Here is a 19,920-nt window from a genome sequence, read left to right on the forward strand (position 1 = left end):
AATAATTTTTTAAAAAAGGAACATACTCTTGGTTTTTTATTGGTGGAAACTGATGATAGTGCAAATTAAGGAAATAAGGAGAACAACTCAACCATTAATTCACAGTACAATGTATTGGAGATCGCACTATGAGAGAATGAGAGGGTAAAAATAATAAGTAAATAAAAAGATTTCACGGTCTGTTCAAAAGCATCTGACGGCCAGATTTGGCCCGTGGTTGGCCTATTGACTATCTCTGCTCAAGCTTATCGAAGATGATGGTTTAAAAAACAAAACAAACTTGCAAGGGGAGTGGATCTCAAAGGTTGGGTACCAGCCCAAATCCGAAAATCTATACTTCTGTTGTTAGTTCTGCAGTCCAAGCCCTGGGAGCCCAAGTGAATTGACCTGGGCTCTGAGATGCAATGCTGTGGGTTTTTTATTGCCGTATAGATATATAGTTTCCTGTGTTCCCTTTAAGATTCTGATGGGACATCAGTCCCCAGCCTTGCTACATAAGCCCTGTTCACCTGTGTATAGTGTAAGCCAGTGGTTTTCAAACTGTGGGTCGTGACCCAGTACTGGGCCATGGAATGTACGGCACTGGGTCGTGGTAGCTCTGGTCAGCACCACTGACCAGGCCATTAAAAGTCCCGTTGATGGTGCTGCTCCACTAACGCAGGCTAGTTCCTACCTGTTCTGACACCGTGCTGCGCCCCAGAAGCAGCCAGCAGCAGGTCCAGCTCCTAGGTGGAGGGTCAGGGGGCTCTGCACACTGCCCCCACCCCGAGCACCAACTCTGCACTCATATTGGCCACTTCCCAGCCAATGGGAGCTGGGGGGGGGGCGGTGACTGCGGGCAAGAACTGAACAGAGCCGCTTGTATGCCTCCACCTAGGAGCCGGACCTCCTGCTGGCCACTTCCAGGGTGCAGCGCAGTTTGCAGTGCCAGGACAGGCAGGAAGCCTGCCTTAGTACCCCTGCTGGGCCACTGACTGGGAGCCGCCCGAGGTATGCCCGCACCCCAATCCCTTGCCCCAGCCCTGAGTCCCCTCCAAACCTGGTGCCCCTTCCTGCACCCAAACCCCTCATCCCAGCCCAGAGTCCTGACCCCCTCCTGCACCCCTGAACCCCTCATTCCCAACCCCACCATGCAGCCCTCACCCCTGCCCTCTGCCCCAGCCGTGAGCCCCTCATCCCCAGCTCCATTAGGTCACGGGCTTCAACAATCTTCTTCAACTGGGTCGCCAGGAAATGTTTTGAAAACCACTGGTTTAAGCAAGCAGTTAACTCCTAGCTTGTTTGAAAACAAGGAAGGCCTCTTATAGAGCAATTGTCTTTTGGTAACATCTGAAGTTTAAAACAAATTGTCATCAGTTAAAACTGGCACATTAATAATGATTAAAAAGAACAAAGACTCTTTAGATTTAAAATTTCTGTGCTACTCCCGCATTACACTGTAGGATATATATATGCATCTGAAGAAGTGGGTTGTAGCCCACGAAAGCTTATGCTCTAATAAATTTGTTAGTCTCTAAGGTGCCACAAGTACTCCTGTTCTTTTTGAGGATGCAGACTAACATGGCTGCTACCCTGAAAACTGTAGGATAGTAATTGTTAACCCCTCTCCCATTAAGCAATATGGTTAGCAAACACCTTGAACCTCCTGCCAGCTGTTTGGATCTCCCCCAAGTTGAAACCCCCTGCTATATCTCAGCCACAGGTGTATACAACCGAGCCATTCTCAAATGTATGTAAAATGGAATAGAAATGAGGCAATTAAAATTTTTCCTCAGAATTTTACTTTCTGAGACAGACTTAATACAAGATGTACATATTTTTCATTTGTTCTTTACCCTTCGTTTACACAATACCATTCTTTCCTATCTAGAGTGGCTTTGCCCTTTCCCCAAGACAAAAGGGATTTTGTTGAATTTCACTAGCAATTGTTTTGCTCAGCTAGCTTTGGCGGTAATAAGTGTACGTGCATATCTCTGGTAAGCACACCTTCATTTCAGCAGTTAACATCATTGGCTGCTTGCCAGCCATCTCTGAAATGACTGAGGCTGGATCATGCGTCTTTGAATTTTGCATTTTAAAAATCAATGACAACACAAACAGTCTTTAAGTGGTCTTCCTAACTTAATACCGTCTTGGTTTAGTACAAGTCTCCACCAAAACAATCACTCTTCCACACGCCCCTGACAAAACATATTCTACTTTCACTTTAAACATATGACAAAAATATTAAGGACAATTGCTGTTTGTTGACAAGATGACCACAGTGATGGTCTAATGACAAAATAATGGGGAGGGGGAGAAACTGGTCACACTGCTCCTCTGCCCCAGGAATGGGATACGCTTCTCGGCGAGCTGAGAGTGAGGCTGGCTCCTGTCACAAGGGAGCACCGAACTATTTGGGTGTTGACTGAAGTACGTTTTCGGGGCTATCCTGGGAGAAGCGCACACCAAGCAGAGCAGACCCCGCGGGCGCGGGGCACCGCTGCACGCGGCTAGGCGCTTAGCACAGAGACGGGCTCTCTGAGCTCCCCTTCAGCCAGGTCACACCCCCATCCCCGGGGAGCAAACCCCACCCCGGCGAGCGTCAGGCTGGGTGTGGTTGGTGTCCGCGCCGGCCTCACCCCCTTTGCAAATATGCACAGCTCGTCCGAGCTGGCTGGCTGCAGCGGGGCTCCGGCTCGGCCCCGGGGGAGCGCCCCCCCGCGTCAATGAGCGGCTTGGCCGCCTGCCTTCCCCAGCGCCCCGACTCTCGCATGGGACCCTCCGCCAGCCGGGCGGCAGCAGGCTCCCGCTCCCAGGGGCTCGCCCGCCCGGTGAGCGGGGGATGATGCCTAAGGAGAAGCCGCTGTGGAAGGGCTTCGCGTTCCGCCTCTGCCTGCTCTCGGCCGCGGTCTTCCTCTGCCTGCAGCTGGGGCTGAGGCGCTCCTGCGCGCCGGCGGAGAAGGCGGGAGCAGCTGCGGCCAGGGCGCTGCCCGCCCGGGGAACAGAGCAGCGCCGCAAGAACGAAGTGGAGGCGCACCTGGCGCCGGGGGCGGGGCGGCCGGAGGCGGCGACCGCCAGCAGGAGGCGGGTGACCTACCTGAGAAGCAGCCGCAGAAGGAGCTCGGAGCCCGCCTGCTGCCCCCTGCAGACCCTGGGCAGCAGCCGCAGGAAGGTAGGGCCCTGTGAGGTGGGTGGCTAGGGGGGCACTGTCATGACACGGGCATTGCCATACAACATGACACCCCTCCCCATGCTGAAGGGCTATGAAATCCAACTAGTCTAAGGCCGGCGCCTGCAAATGGCTCTGCCCGCATGGGGTGGTCAGTACCCGCGGAGTCTGATGCGGGGACACTCTCCACCTCCCCAGTCTCTCTGCTGGTGCTGAGCCCTGTGGCGGCGCTAAGTAGGGTGACCATATTTCCCAAAGGGAAAACGGGACACTACATGGGGCTGGCCAGAGCAACTTGTCGGAGTCTCCCCCACCCCGTCTGGGGTCGCTGGAACCCTGCCTGTCCTCTGTGCAAGGCTGGGGTCACTGGTTGGAACCCTGCTTGCCCCCACACGAGCCCTGCCACCCCTTCCCCACAAGGGGCTGGCATCGCCGTTGGACCCCCGCCCTGGCACATTCCTCCGTACCACACCCCACTTTTTTGACAAAAGTGGGCATTTGTCCCGTTTGCTGTGGCCAACTGATCAAGTTGCCAATAGCAAATGGGACAAATGCCCACTTTTGTCAAAAAAGTCAAGATGGCCAGGACAGGGCTTAAAAAAGGAACTATCCTGGCCAAAACAGGATGTATGGTCACCCTATCCCTAACAGTACGGGCCACCCCAGGCAGAGCCATGCACAGGATCGGGCACCGAGCTGGTGGGGGATGTGTGATAGTCCCACCAAAATGGTCCCGACATGCTGATCTGCTTGCAGCCAAGGTGTGGGAGGGACCTTCCCAAGCTGGGCCTGAAGGCTAGGGCCAGCCAGGACACCAGGTCTGGATCTTCAAGTCCTCAACATTCGGGGCTTTGGAGATACAACCTCTAAGCCTGGGGCCAAATCCAAACCCTCTTGGGCTTTGGAGGGGAAGTTTGGCTCCATATCTGACCTCTGTAGCTATGATGTTAAAATAGCCATGCAGACATTCCACCCAGGCTCTGAAGTTTGGAGAGTGGAATGGGTTTCAGAGCCTGTGTCTACACAGCGACTTTTAACACTGTAGTGAGCTTGAATCTTTACACCTTGGCTCTGAGACTTGCTTTGGGTTTTTGTTTGTTTGTTTGCTGTATAGACAGAGGTACCCTTTGAGGGAAGTGTAGAACTATCAGGATCTTTTCTTCATACTCTAGCGGGCCAGGGAAGAGGATGGAGAAATTGGATAAATCCCTCTTCCCTTCTGCCCACCACATCTAGGAAGGAAGGAAGTGAAAGCAGCACATTTTGCCACAATATAGTGACTATGAGATTTTCTGATGTGTTGTGATGTTGGCATCATGTTACATCAGTATGCATTGTTGCCAGCGCTTGCAATTTTATTGTCAAGTGTTGTGATATTTGGTGTGTTGTCTTAAATCCCCAGCTCCTGATTAGAGGAGATCCATAGCGCTCTCTCGCTCTCTCTCTCTCTCTCTTTTTTTTTTTTTTTTCCCCAAAAAGAAAGTATATTTCTAGCCTTAGTGGTTGCAGGTAAAAACTTTAAAACCTAAATGTACCTTTAAAGGCTCAAAAGTTAGTAGACAAATAAAAAGAGCTCCCATTTATAATTTTTAAGTCAGTCTCATTATTTTTGGGAGGCCTGACTCATGACTTTTGAATACTTGGGGTTGACACTGTATGTGTTGGTGTTGAGTTGCGATGACACTTCACACCACAAGCACTTTGGGATACAGTGCTGTTATTTTGTGTTGCTGTAAGTTCATTTGAAAGTGAAGTGACTGAAGTTCATGGTCCATGTTTGCATTAAGGAACTGAACTGTTTCCAGTTGAATTGGCGCAATAGAATTGGTTTAAGCATAAATAGTTTGATATGTCCACTCTAGGAATATGGATCCATACTTTAAAATGTTGCAGTGTCCCCATGTATCAACACTAGTGCTGTTCTAAACCATTACAATTGCACTGCTCTCAGCACTAACAATTTCTGGCATGTCTCCCAGATGTAGGGTCTTCTGGAAGATTTTGAAAGGCCCCTGATGCGTTGTGGCACAGTAGTGGGAGGACTATTTGAACTGTTTGTGCTGTTACGTTCGTGGCATTTGTCCACACTGTCACTGATCCACTGAAATGACCTCATGATCATCTACCTAAAGTTCAGCATGCTTCATTTATTGGGGTGCTCTTCATCATGCTACTCCCTCTACTGAGACTACTCTCAGGAAATCAAGTTAACCTAATGAGAGAGAATGGTAAAGACTGAGGCTGTCAGGGAAAATAGTAACAAAAAAATCACACAGGGCTCGTTCACATACGCATAAGTTGTACTGCTTTATCTATGCTGGCAAAATTGGGATGGTACAACCCCCATAGTGTGGATACAGATATTCCATTATAAGCATTTTTGCAGTGGTGTTGTACAACATAGGACAAACTATGTTGGTCCTATGTTGGCAACCTAAGAAAGAGCTCTGTGAATCTCAAAAGCTTGTCCCTTCCACTAAGTGAAGCTGATCCAGTAAACGATATTACCTCACTCACCTTGTTTCTCATATACTGGCATAGTTTATTCCTATATGGGCAGGGGAATAAGCACTATTGGGATAAGGCATCTTTGTATTGGTATAACACACAAACTATGTCTTCACTAGGAATGAAAAATCCTAGTGAAGACAAGGCAGTTTGTAGTCTTTACATGAGTTAATAGGTTGAGTTAGAGACTATAGGGGAGCTTAGTCTTTAACTTGATCTGCTAACACATGTTGAAATTACAAATTACATTGTATTCACTAGGATTTTACATTGAGTTAGTTAACTTTCAGATAGCTAGTTCAAATAAAGAACACATCTTTAGTCCCTAGTGAAGGCAAGGTCTAGGGATTTGTATCAGTATAACTATTTTGGTTAAAAAATCACAACCCTAACTGAAATAATTATACATATTATAGTTAGATGTACAAAATTTATATGTAAACTAGGCCTTAATGGGACACATGTAACTATTGCCTATTGATTAAGTAGTACTTAGACAGATGTTAAATAGTTCTGATACGTTTGTCATTTTTAATAAGAAAAAATAAAGTAGGAACTAGCCTGCGTTAGCCGAGCAGCACTGCCAACGGGACTTTTAATGGCCCGGTCGGCGATGTTGACCAGAGCCGCCACGACCCAGTGCCTTACATTCCATGACCCAGTACTGGGTCGCGACCTGCAGTTTGAAAACCACTGGCTTATACTATACAAAGGTGAACAGGGCTTACGTAGCAAGGCTGGGGACTGATGGCCCATCAGAATCTTAAAGGGAGCACAGGAAACTATATGTCTACATGGCAATAGAAAACCCACAGCATTGCATCTCAGAGCCCAGGTCAATTCACTTGGGCTCCCAGGGCTTGGACTGCAGAGCTAACAACAGGTGAATCATTTTTATTTTTCACCATGTTACATTTTATTTCATTTAAAAACTTTTCAGACTGTTTTAAAAGAAGAAAAGATCTCTTAATTAATACTTCTTGGCTTCTACCTGCTCCTTTGGAGAAAGAAAGTAGCCAGACCAGCACTGGCAGCCAGGCTCATGAGCATCCATAGTGCTCTGGGGAGGGGAGGGGAGGGCAAGGGAACAATGCAGAGGAACTGGATCTCTATACAGATCTCCCAGGATCCACCAGGATGGATGGATTTCACTGTGGATCTTACCAGCCCACGTGCCATGTGTCCTCTGCATGTCTACAACCCCCTTCTTATCCTTGGCAAGGTTAAGACCTTTAACTGTATAGTGTACTGTATAGATATTTCTTTTGGGGTGGATTACAATATATGATCTACAAACAGTGCAGCAAAAGATTACTGAATAGAATTTTTCCATAGGTGTTGGGGGATAGCCTACTCTGCTGCCTATTACACAATTTACATAGAATCACAGAAGATTAGTGTTGGGAGAGACCTCAGGAGGTCATCTAGTCCAATCCCCTGCTCAAAGCAGGACCAGTCCCAACTAAATCATCCCAGCCAGGGCTTTGTCAAGCCGGGCCTTAAAAACCTCTAAGGATGGAGATTTCACCACCTCCCTAGGTAACCCATTCCAGTGCTTCACCACCCTCTTAGTGAAATAGTGTTTCCTAATATCCAACCTAGACCTCCCCCACTGCAACTTGAGACCATTGTTCCTTGTTCTGTCATCTGCTACCACTGAGAACAGCCGAGCTCCATCTCTTTGGATCTCCCCTTCAGGTAGTTGAAGGCTGCTATCAAAACCCCCCTCACTCTTCTCTTCTGAAAACTAAGTCCAGTTCCCTCAGCGTCTCCTCATAAGTCATGTGCCTCAGCCCCCTCATCATTTTCGTTGCCCTAGGCAGAAACACTGCAGAATAGTTTACATGATCAGTACTTTTAAGGGTCATGTTCACAAACAGTTGTCTTCATATTTTTGTGCTTGATAATAATGTAGTTCTGTTTGTGACAAACTCACGGGGCATTTGTCTGGGATTTTACCTAGAAACAAATGAACAAAAATTCCAAAAGAAGATGAGAAGGTCTAAGATCCATCCATCCATCCATGACTCCTATACTTTCAATTCCAGGAAGTAGATTGCGTGATTGCACACTTTTGGTGATCAATGGCACAACAGTAAGATTGGGGAGAATGACATTAAAGACAGCGTGAAAGTTGATACCCTAAATAAATTTGGAAGGATTAAATTTTTATCATTCAATATTGATTTCACTGTATATACACAAACCATTGAAAAAATATTTCCATCTATGATAATTGAAATGTACAGATAGGCTAAAGAAGAAAAATGCTGCTTGAAAACTTATTAGAGTTTGAGTAAAGAATATTTATTTTGTGCATTTTGATAGTTTGTGTTTTAACAGTTATAAAGCTTTAACTTTTTGAATCTTAATGTCTACTAAGATTATTATCTAATTATTGTTATTAACAAATTATTGTCTGACTTAAATATCCTGCAAATGTGGAAATTTAAATAGATAAAAATAAAAAAAAATTAACTTTGATGATATACATCAAAATGATACAAAAATTAAAACTAAATTCTGCCAAGCCTAACCATAAAAGAGTACAAGTGTAAATACATTCCCCAGAGTGTAAGATTCATGTATGGATAATACCAACTGAAAGGAAGGCTGCCCTTTAGAAACTTAACCATGTGACAGATCTACCAATCTACCAAACTCCAGAGTTACCAATGCAGTTGCTCATGGAGTCTGCCAAGGGGCCAGATGTTGCTGTAATATCTTCCTGAACTTGGCATTTAGAGACTGTAATTGTCATCCAAAGAATAGGAGGAGTGGTGTGATGTGCTATGGTATGACGAAGAGCCTGGAATCCCATCACTGCATTTTTCCACACAAAACTATTTGTGTTGATTAAAATAAAGTTCCTAAATATGTTTAAAAACATTGCCAAACAATGACAAATTAACATATGGAACAGATTAAAAAACAAAAAACACAAATTTTATTTTTATATATACTGTATACACCTTTGCTCTTCAGTGACTTTTGGCAAGACATACACACCCATACATTACTCACCCTCTTAGCTCCAGTTTTGGGATACGAGATTTTAAATCCGATAAGTAGCTAAAAATTACCCTTGTTATGTTAATGAAGGGGAGGAGATCAATATGATAATAGAACTAAGAATTAGATTTTGTTGGATGGGTCCATCTGCATTTTGGCTAGAATTAAAGATGCCTGTAGATAATGTTTTGAGCTGTACAGTATCCTTGATTAAAACAAACAAAGCACAATTTTTGGTTTATTTTTAGAAGGTCATTACATTTAAACTGCTTTTTTTGGTTGTAGAAAGTTGTTTTTTGCTATTGTCTGTTAGATTGCTCAGTTTTGCTCATGGAGCTACTAGTAGGAAGTCATTCATGTCTATAAATTAATAACAGAGACAATCTCATTTAAAAAAAAATCTGAACTCAAATGTGCATTTTTGATTACAATATAAAATTGTGAAATGGTCTCTTCAAAATTATATGGAAACAGCTAATTCATAGGTTAACAGTTCATCAATTAAAAGCAGTGATGTGCCAGACTAAGTATAAAATGACTTTTCTCATTCTTTTTAATTGTATTACACAACTAAAAGTTTCTGTTTAAAAAGATGTTCCCAGCCTTTGGATTTGTTTTTATCGAATTTTTGTCCAGGGTGTCTAGAGTGTATGGGTAGGCACAGGGCCGGCTCCAGGCACCAGCTCGTCAAGCAGGTGCTTGGGGCGGCCGCTCCAGAGAGGGGCAGCACATCCAGCGGTTCGGCGGCAATTTGGCGGACGGTCCCTCACTCCGCCTCGGAGTGAAAGACCTCCCGCCGAATTGCCGCCGCAGATCACAATCGCAGCTTTTTTTGTTTTTTGCTGCTTGGGGCAGCCAAAACCCTGGAGCCAGCCATGGGTAGGCATCCTTTTTAGCTATTCTATAAATCTGCTAAACATAAGTTTTTTTTATGTTAAAATTTTTCATAGTTGATTTATGTGTATATTGGTTTTAAATTGCTTTTAGTTTTTTAAATCTGATATTAGTTGTACAAGTCACATCTTTCTGTGCTTCAGTTTCCCCATCTCTAAAATGGGGATAATGATACTGACCTCCTTTGTAACACACTTTGGATCCTCTGATAGAAAAGCACTATACAAGAGCTGGGTGGTATTATTATTATTTATTACATATTATTGGGCTGCTCCTCCTTCTGTTTAAGCCAGTGCTAACACTCTCATAGGAATCTTGATCCTCTTGAAGTCAGCCTAATCTGTCTGTCTAGCCATTTATACTACACTCAATACTGTAATATCTGAACACTTTAGGACTGGGCCCTAACTTTTTATACTGATTTATTATTGTTTTCTCCCAGTTCCATACATTGTAATGTGAAAGCTGTTGAGATTTGAGAGTTGCAAAGGATGATCTTAAGAGTTTACAGTTGTATAGCTTTTTTTTTTTTTTTTTAGTCTGGAACGATCCCCAAACAAACACAAGTCAGACACAGAGTTTATTCCAACTACCTTATGGGTATCAGATATCAGAGTCCAACAATTCACAGAATTGTTACACGACTATTTGGGGCTATGTCTTCACTAGAAGTGCTGCTGCTGTGCTTCAGTGTAGCCACTCGCTACAGAGACCAGAAGGGTTCTCCTTCTGTCAGACTAGTGCTGGCAACCCCAGGGGTTAGGTCAGCTTAGCAGGGTAGACCTAACTTCTTAGTGTAGACGTGACCTAGGAGAGGAAGTGAAGAATATACCTTAACCATTTAAAAGTAGAGGCACAGTCTAGGTAAAGTCAGAATATAATTACCCAAATTGGAATTTGGCTAGGACACAGTTAAAATCCATACTGTTGTGAAAAGTGCTATGGTGTCTTTAATGACCATTGTGACAAGTTTGAGGCCCTTTGGGGTGTCACCTGATGTGCTGGGATGCCACTGAGTCAGCCTGTTCTGCCAACCTCGGTCCCCTTTTCCTGGCCTTGATGGGTTAGGCTCACAAGCCTCTTCCAGCCAAGCGCACAGGCAGGGCCACACCCAGCTGCACAGAGAGACACAGATCCGCTCTGGAAAGATTCAGCCTTAGCAGCTTGCTCCAACACTCTGATGCTCACTCCCTTTAAGAGGTACAAAGGTTTCATGAAATTCGCCCCCTCCCTCAATGTGAAGAGAGGTGTGCACACTTCTTGGCCCCCCCACCCCCCGTTAGAAATTACGTAAACTGGGTTATATTATAAACAAGAATTAAGTTTATTAACTATCAAAGGTGGATTTTAAGTGAATATAAGAGATAACAGACAGAAAAAAGCAGATTACTGAGCAAATAAAACAAAGTATGCCAGCTAAGCTCATACTTAAGAAACAGGTTACAAAATGTACTTTCTTACCCTAAATGTTATTTTAGGCAGGTTTAAATGTCTTTGGTTTAGAGTTCTAGTTATATTTATTTTCAGACTGGACTTCTGTCTCAGTCTGGACTCCCCCTTCCTTCTCCTTAGGTGTCTTTAGCAGTCTTTCTTCTTGGATAGGCCATGGAGAGGAGGAGTCCCGTTTGCCTTCCTCCCCATCCTTAAATAATATTCACATAAAGCGGGAATCCTTTGTTTCCCAAATTTGACACCACCCCCCCCCCTTCCAGTGGAAAGTTACTAAACATTACCTGGGACTTCTTGTATCTGGTGACAAGACCACCTGACTCTGTAGTATCACAACATCCATGAGCCAGTGTCAGTATGGAGTGTCCACAGGAAGGCCAAGCCTTTTCACAGTCCATTGTCCTTGCTGATGGGCCATCCGCCCTGTCTGGCTTTTCCATTGTTGTACCTGAAGTGTTAGCAGTGGGCGTCACCCAAAGTAGCATAGCTGAAATACAGATATATAGTCAATATTCCAATATTCCTAACTTCAGATACAGAAATGATACAGGCAAATACAAATTGGATAATCACATTCAGTAAATTATAACCTTTCCAATGATATCTTACAAGACCCATCTTGCATAAAGTATATGTCAGTTAATGTCATATTCATATCATAATCATATTTTCATAAAAATATGGAGTGAAATATCACAAACACAAATGGTCATGACTTCAGTTTAACACTTCAGTGGGAAGAACATAACTGACACCATTTTCTTCAGCACTTGGGGGTCTGTTGTATTAATTACAAGGGTCAAAAGAGTTAGATGTTAGACTCTTTCACTTTCTAACATAAAAACAGTGATACAAAGAGGTCTGTTCTGTGTGTGTGTGTTTTTTTTAAACAGAGCCCTTAGTTTACTTGATTTTTTTGGCAAACGCTTGTAAGCATTGATTTTAAACTTGAAAGATTATTGATTAAACACAAGAAAGAAACTAAAATTGAGTGATTATGCAAAACAAACAATTACAATTTTTAAGTCTCTCTCCTTTTGGAGGCAAAATATCAGTTTCTCTTTTACAGAACAACCTCTCTTTGATTAAAAGGAAAGGATTAATTTTACTTTCAGTCTTGATGTGTAAAGGGTATTCATGTCTCCTGTTTGTAACAAATAGACACAAGATAGAGGAAAGAGAGGATAGACAAGGCAGGAAAAATACTGCTTTTGTTGATGTCTTTGGAACAATGGATGGCTGGTAGTCACAAATGGATTCTTTGGCTGGTCGGTCAACTGTTACTTGGATACCCTAGACAGAATGGACTGTCCTGTGAATGTTCTGTCTGGGGTATCGGTAATGATTTCCTACTATGTCTAAGTGGAGTCATGCATGGACATGTGACTCACCCATGTGACTCCAAGCACTATCTTATCACCTGTGATTTTCCACTAGCTGTATTGAGGGCTTTGTTTGAAACAATGGGTTTCCCTCCACATGGCAAAAGCTATAAAAGGCCATGAAAACACCTCCATTTTGCCTCTTTCCTGCTCAAACCTCTGGACTATGGACTTATACTAATGGGAACATTCTAACCAAGAGACTGAGGTCATTCTAATGATTTGGAAGCAACCAGAGACTTAACTTAAACCAGCAATTTATTCCATCACTGCTACAACCCTGAACCAAAAACTTTATAATTACGGTATGTATTTGAGTCCTTTAACCAATTTTAACTCTCATGTTTCTTTCTTTTTATGAATAAACCTTTAGATTTTAGATTCTAAAGGATTGGCAACAGCGTGATTTTTGGGCAAGATCTGAGTTGTATATTGACCTGGGTGTATGGCTGACCCTTTGGGATCAGAAGAACCCTTTGTTTGATGAAACTGGTTTAAAGAACCACTCATATTTAAGTGTAGAGTTTTTGGTGGTGGTACAAGGACTGGAATCTGCTTTTATGATTTCTTGTTAGCCAGTGTGGTGAAACAGACGTTTATTTTTGTTGCTGGATGCATCTGCCCTATTTCTCAGCAGTTTGTCCTGAATTCGGAATTCTCAGTTGTGACCCACAAAGGCACGGTTACATAAGCCTAAGAAAAGTAAGTGTATGTCTACACTGGAGCAAGGTAAATATACCCACATTATGTCTGATCATGTTAACATGCTAAAAATAGGAGTATAACCATGGCTGCATGGGTGGCAATACAGGTTAGTCATCCCAAATAAAATCCCATCCTAGATACATACTTGTGGTGGTTAGCTTGTCATGCTGCCTGTACGGCCATGGGTACGCTATTTTTAGTGTGCTAGCCTTATCACAGCTAGTGCAGATATATCTCTAGCGAAGACATATTCTAAGAACCAGTTTGACATCCTGGCTGCCCCCTAAGGAGTTGCTGAAGCTATGAGATGTACCTCTGAGACGTACAATACAGCATAGAAAGTAATGGGTAATGAATGAATAAACTGATAGTGAACACAATAAACTTGTTAATCTAAGTGATAGTGTGTTGTAACTTTTGACCTTTCCCTCATCATTTCCTTGCGTCTCTTACATTTTTCAAAGCAAGTAAACTTTGTTTAATCTTTAATAGCAATGTCATCCTCCTCCTTTCTCCTACATCTTTGCGGAAAATTAAACAAGAAACAGTTAATTTTTCATTGGATGCTGTCCGAGTTTATGCTCTTCATTTTAATTAGATGTTATGACCTGATTATGCAGGTTTTATTCATTCTGAAGTCCTTGGGAATTTTGGGTGCTATGTCTTGTATAATTAAAAATAAAACATTGGTAATTGCCTTTAGTTAAAGAGGATGTTACTGACATGCAGTTGTATTGTTTATATCTATACCAAATTGCATGCTTTGGAGCAAGCTTGAGTTCCTTCCTTGTAAAAAATCTCATACTTGAAAAAAAACCCCAAAACTATTAACTTTTAACCCACCTGTAACTATTTGTCAGCACACTGAAGAAACTTAAAAAAAACCCATTGTTTTTCTAAAAGATAGGTTCTAGTCCAAACAGGAATTTATATGAGGAAGTCCTGTGGCCTGTGTTACACAGGAGGTCAGAGAAGTTGGTCACAATGGTCCCTCCTGGCCTTATAATCTCTGAAGAGTTTATCATTGTCTGGCACGGCTAATTTCTTTATTTTGAAAGACTGAGCTTTCTGCTCTTGCCTAAGGAATGCTATTCCATTCTTTTATTAAAAACAAAAGAGGAAAGTATGTTAGTTTTGAGATATTTAGAGCGAGATGGCACAGGTTTCATCCCGCCAAGTTAGGTTCCCCATTGATTTCTTTATTGGCTAACTTTTACCTATTCAAAATAGCAATGAACTTAAGAAAAGTTGAGGCTCAGCTTGGTATGTGCTGATCAAGTGAACTGAGTATGGTTCTGAGAGACAGCAGGGACTCATGGGGTTCAAATTGTGATGCATTGTGAGCCTCTCTTTATCTGATTTTTCTAGGTTTTTATACTGTGCTCATCACCATGGCATCTAAGTGTCTGAGTAAATCACTCAATCTCGGTTTCCCCATCTGTAATGTAGATAATATTTACTTACCTATCTCACAAAGGTATCGTGGGGCTTATACAGTTAGGGAGACATACTGCCCCCTCTTCCAGTGTGCCAGACCCTTAATGGAGCAGTGCCAGTGTCAGTATTGTCAACGCTTCTGATTTTTATCATGAGTCTTACTATGTTTGGTGTTTTTATTGAAGCCAAAGATCCTGTATTTATTTCATTTTTTTAAAAGTAAGTTTCTAGACCTCATGGCTATGGAGAAAAGCTTGAACATATGACTAAAATACACTCTTAAGGTTCAAAAACAGAAGGCAAATTAAAAGCACCCAAAATGTTTTGGCTTCCCCCCCTCTCCCTCCCAAAATCTCATGATTTGGGAGAGGGTGTGACTTGTGAGGTGTTTTTTTTTTTTTTTTTAATGCTTGGGGTTGGCAACACTGCCGTGCAGTTACATTTTTTGTCGGGGAGGAGGGCAAGGCTGCAGGGAGCCTGCACAGAGGGCCAGCATTTTCTGTATGCCACAGGGCATGACTTCATGGGGGTTGCTTCCATATTCACTGCAAGAAATGTAGGGGTGTGCTCATGGATCCACAACTACATGTATCTACTAACCATTCCACCACTACGAAGGGGCATATGAGTAACAGCTGCGAGGGCTAACACAATTCTGCCTGCTAAGGGGGAGGGTTCGGTCCTGACTCTTGGGGGCTTCCATTGCATACCACCCAGTTAGTCAGGGTTTGCTGAGGTAAGGATTTGCCCCATAACATTTGTACATTGCTTTGAAGACCTAAAGCTCCATACAGGTGTTAAATACTGTTATTCACGTACAATTCGCATTTTAAAATTTGTTTTCAAGTATCCTTAACGTGCTGTCCACTGTAAGCCTGATCCAAAGCCCGTAGAAGTCAGTGGACAGACTCCCACTGATTTTAGTGGGCTTTAAAACAAGCACTATATATGTTATTCATTAGTAGAGTTCCTGATTTTTATGCAAAATTCAAATTACCTGGTTACTTAACTATTTGTTGATTAACAGTATTTGGTGTGCAGTATGGTTTGAATAGCACAATGAAGTCCACCTAAGGAAATCTCCAATGTTTTTCTATCAAATGTTGGTTAGACAGATTAATCTATCACATATATATTCCCTACCAAAGAACTTCATTACAAAAATAAACAAATCAACAATCAAGGTTGCAGATTGGTCTTGTTTCTGCACAGATACAGCCCAGATTTGGCAAACCGTGGTTAGCCATCTGTGTAGCTGCTTTGATGCTGATCCCTACATGTAGACAAAGACATGCGGAGGTTTGGAATAGCTAACCTAATGTAGTTTTACTCCTGCTTTAAGCACTTTTTGAAAACCTTGGTCATTGCTTATTTTTCCCTTCCATTCCTGTTTAAAAGTCCACTGAAACATTAATTATAGTTTGTTTTTCAAACTTATGCTGCTGAAATACCAGCCCCTCAACAATAGCAAAGAAAACCTAACTCACCATCCTTGTACCTTTATGTACAAACAATCTCTCTCATTAACTATATATGTTTTCATGAGTTTGGTAACTCTGCCTCTGGAAACCCCAACAAGCTTCCAGCAGGGTGAATTTAAATTACTAGGTGGAAAACTTCAATTTAAATTATTAAATTTAATCAGTCCACCCTGATTGTTGGGATTTCTTGAGGCAGAGTTAATGGGGGAGATTGTTTTTATTCTAACAGATAACTTCAGTTATTTTCTAAAGAAAGGTGCATTCTCATTGGTTGATATAACCATTGTTTCCATGGCAGCTAGAGTCCTCAATATTCATAATTTGAGAACTGAGCCTATCAGAGCTCAGAGAGGGTGAAATCTGTAAAATAGAATGAGACCATGTATGTGGATGATCCTGATGAGATACATGATTGTGTTTCCTGGAGTAAGAAGCCAAGTCACTATGTTCTCAGTAGCACAGCTATTGGGTCCCCACAGGATGAAACCCTTACTACAATACAAGATATTTTGTTCCATATTTATAAAGCTTGACCTCAAAAGTTAGATGTTTTCCCCTGATCCTTTCTTTATATAAACAAGCTGCCTTGAATGCAAAATTTTTGATAGAGGCTTGTGGGTTCAGCATATTTATTTTTTATTTAAACATTTTAAGAGATCATAATAAGTTTAGGCTTTAATTATATTTTGTATTAAATTCAGATTTCATTTAAACCAAAAGCTTATTATAATTTAAATAATACAATTAAAACTTATTTTTTTTATTTAAAAAACAACAAACCATTGGCTTCCAGAGACAGCTGGATATACTTAGAAAGGTCTTCAATTTCAGAAGTCTGCAGAAGTTTCCATATTGCCACATTTGAGCTTTCCTAGCATCCCAGTTGATTCTCAGGGTTTTTAATTGTGGTGGTTTTATTTTCAAGCTCTTCATATTCAGTGAAGTACATTTGTGGCACTGTGTAAATAATAATAAATTAGCTGCAGTGCTCTCCAAACTCAAAGACTATAAAATAAAATTAAAAATCTGGCAACTGTACATGGAATACATGCTTTCTGACCCAGAGGCATAAACGCAAACCCTGGATTTTTATTCATTAACAGCTGTCTTCTTTGTTTTGGATAGGCTTTCTTGGAGGCTGTCAAAACTCTTAAGTTTGTCATTGAAATATAGACTATTTGATTTTAAGCATCTCTGACTTCCAGCATGCCCTTTATGTTAAGTGCTTGACTGGTGGAAAAAACTGAAAAATTTAGAGAGACTGGACTTGAATTTCAACATATGTGTGATACACCAGCTTAGTGTGTTGATCATGTCTCCTTCTAGTGATTGGTTTCAGTGAATATAGATGATATTCTGGAGTCATTAAGTCAGTGGAATTTACTTTGTGTCAACACACTACTTTCTTTCTCATATGGTAGAGGCTTTGGATGTTGAAAGTCTCAGATTTGATGACTGCAGTAGACTGTGTGTATATAGATGCATTTCAGTACATGTTGTTTTCTGGAGGTAGTGAGAAATGAAGGAGGGGCAGCAAATAAGCACGGTTGTTAACAAAAAGAGAGTAGAAGTGGAACTTTCATCATTTGTAGGGTTACCATACGTCCAGATTTTCCCAGACATGTCCGGCTTTTGGGGCCTCAAATCCCCGTCCGGGAGGAAATCCCAAAAAGCCGGACATGTCCGGGAAAATAGGGAGGGAGGGACTGGCGGTGCTTGGCTGGGGGCCAGAGCCGCCGGGGCCAGCGGTGCGGGGCTGGAGCCGGTGGTGTGGGGCCGGCGGTGCTGGGCCGGGGCTGGGGGTGCGCGGCCGGGGGCGGGGGGCGGGGGCGGGGGGTGCGCGGCGGGGGGTCGGGGCCGGGGCCAGCGGTGCAGAGCCGGGGGCCGGCGGTGCGGGGCCGGGCAATGCTTGGCCGGGAGCCGGGCCGGGGGCGGCGGTGCTCGGCCTGAGGGCTGGGCCGGGGCCGGTGGTGCTCGGCCCGAGGGCCGGAGCCGGGGCCGGGGGTGCTCGCCTGGGCGCCGGCGTCCCAGGGCCTGAGCCAAGCCGGGCGGGAGACGCCGAGGCCAGAGCCTCTTGGCCTGGGCCGGCCGCCCGCTAGAAGGAGCCAATTGAAATTATTTTTTCAATTTGATTTATGCCTCCATTTTCAGAAAGTGTTACTTTTTTTAACAAAATCAGTTCACTTAGAGTGCATGGCAGTCTAGGGCAGCAAGTGCCTCTTAAGGGCTGTCAAGCAAGCCCCTCTGGCTCTGGGTGATGCTCAGAGCTGGATTAATTGGCTCTGGAAGCAGTCACATCCTGCCCTCTCCAGGCAGAAGGAGGCTTGAGGCAATGCAGAACCTTGAAGGAGTTGGCTGTCTGGAGAACAAGGAGTAATAGGAGGGCGTTAGATGAAGTTCGCTCTCAAACAAATCAAGAAACACACATATGTAAACCACCTTTGGTTATTAATTTTTTTCTCTTACACAACACATATCAAAAATTTTTATTTAAGTATATAAAAACTCTTAATGCCAGGGGATCTTTAATCCATGCACCTCTTTCTGTATGTAAGCTTGAATATGGCAAATAGACATATTACACAAGAGACCTTGATTGTGTATATATTTTATCACTAGCTGATGTTGGCACAAGGCTTTGTTTTTCAGCCTGAAGTTTCATGATCCAGTTTTATGCTAACACACTGTTTTTATAAGACTGTAGACCTCCTGTGGGATGGATTCTGTACGTGATCTTTTCACTCTACTGCATGAAACCAATACCTCCAGAGAATGAAACTATTATTCAAGGTTTTGATACAAAGACGACAGTGTGCGCGTGCGCACTGCCATCAAAGGCTTTAGAAACATCCTGTCTCAGATTAAGTCTGAGAAAGCTAAAAATGGGGAGACAGAATTTTCATTATTAGGTTAACTGATTCATTATGGGCCTGATCCAGCAAGCAGAACTCCCACTTTAATCGTTAGGAATGATGTGCTCAGAGGCATTGTAGAATTGAGCCCCAAGTGTGTTATCCTGGGTCTTCCTGTGGGCAATGCCTAAGGATAAGATTTTGCCATGGTTATTTTTAGTAAAAATCACAGGCAACAAACAGAAATTCACGGAAGCTCGTGACCTGTCTGTGACTTTTACTAAAAATAACAGGGGGGCTGACTGCGGGGGAGTGGGGAGGATGGGGGATGACAGCTCCAGCCCCGGCCAGCCACGGTGGCAGCTGATACCGGCATCTGACAGCTCCAGTGCCCCTCGAGTGGCTCGGAGCCCTGGGGCCCCCTCTGCCCAGGATGGCTCAGAGCCCTGAGGCTGGTGGCTCGGAGCCCTGGGGCCAGCATCTCCAAGTCCCCACTGCCTGTGCCCACTCAGAGCTCCAGGGCCCCTGCCGCTTGCAGTGGTTGAGAGTTCCCAGGCCCCCACCCCGAGCGGCTGATCACACCAGTCCTGCCATCTTGGGGCTGGGGCTGGGGCTGAAGCTGAGGAAAATGTCACGGAGGTCTCTGAAAGTCACAGAATCTGTGACCTCCATGACTAAATCTTATCCTTACCAGTGCCTGAGGACACGGCAACCCCTTCCCTCTCCCCATCACCCTCCCCACCTTCTGAGGATGCCCCTAACCAGTTGTGCAATGCTGTACATGGGTAAAAACTTTATATGTAAAGACGTCAAGCCTAGAAAGCAAATACTTCAGCCATATAAAGATGTGATACGTGTAAAACCAGGCACTTTAGAAAGACTTAGCTATTTTAGGTTTCAGAGTAACAGCCGTGTTAGTCTGTATCCGCAAAAAGAAGAACAGGAGTACTTGTGGCACCTTAGAGACTAACAAATTTATTAAGCATAAGCTTTCGTGGACTACAGCCCACTTCTTCGGATGCATCCGAAGAAGTGGGCTGCAGTCCACG

At 43.5% G+C, this 19,920-nt stretch overlaps 1 protein-coding gene across 2 annotated transcripts in view; it reads left to right on the forward strand.

Moving 5' to 3' along the window:
- The first annotated feature begins 2,347 nt into the window (after positions 1 to 2,347).
- Positions 2,348 to 19,920, forward strand: part of METTL24 (methyltransferase like 24) — an 86,306-nt gene continuing 68,733 nt past the window's right edge. Inside the window, exon 1 of one of the 2 annotated variants that reach the window (XM_034765888.1) lies at positions 2,348 to 3,154. In XM_034765888.1, coding sequence (XP_034621779.1) covers positions 2,825 to 3,154 — 330 coding nt within the window. In that variant the 5' untranslated portion in view covers positions 2,348 to 2,824. Of the gene's footprint in view, positions 3,170 to 19,920 lie in introns of both variants that reach the window. The other variant, XM_034765887.1, reaches the window with a different exon arrangement.

Source organism: Trachemys scripta, chromosome 3 (genome assembly GCF_013100865.1).
Source record: "Trachemys scripta elegans isolate TJP31775 chromosome 3, CAS_Tse_1.0, whole genome shotgun sequence".
Classification (NCBI taxonomy): Eukaryota; Metazoa; Chordata; order Testudines; family Emydidae; genus Trachemys; species Trachemys scripta.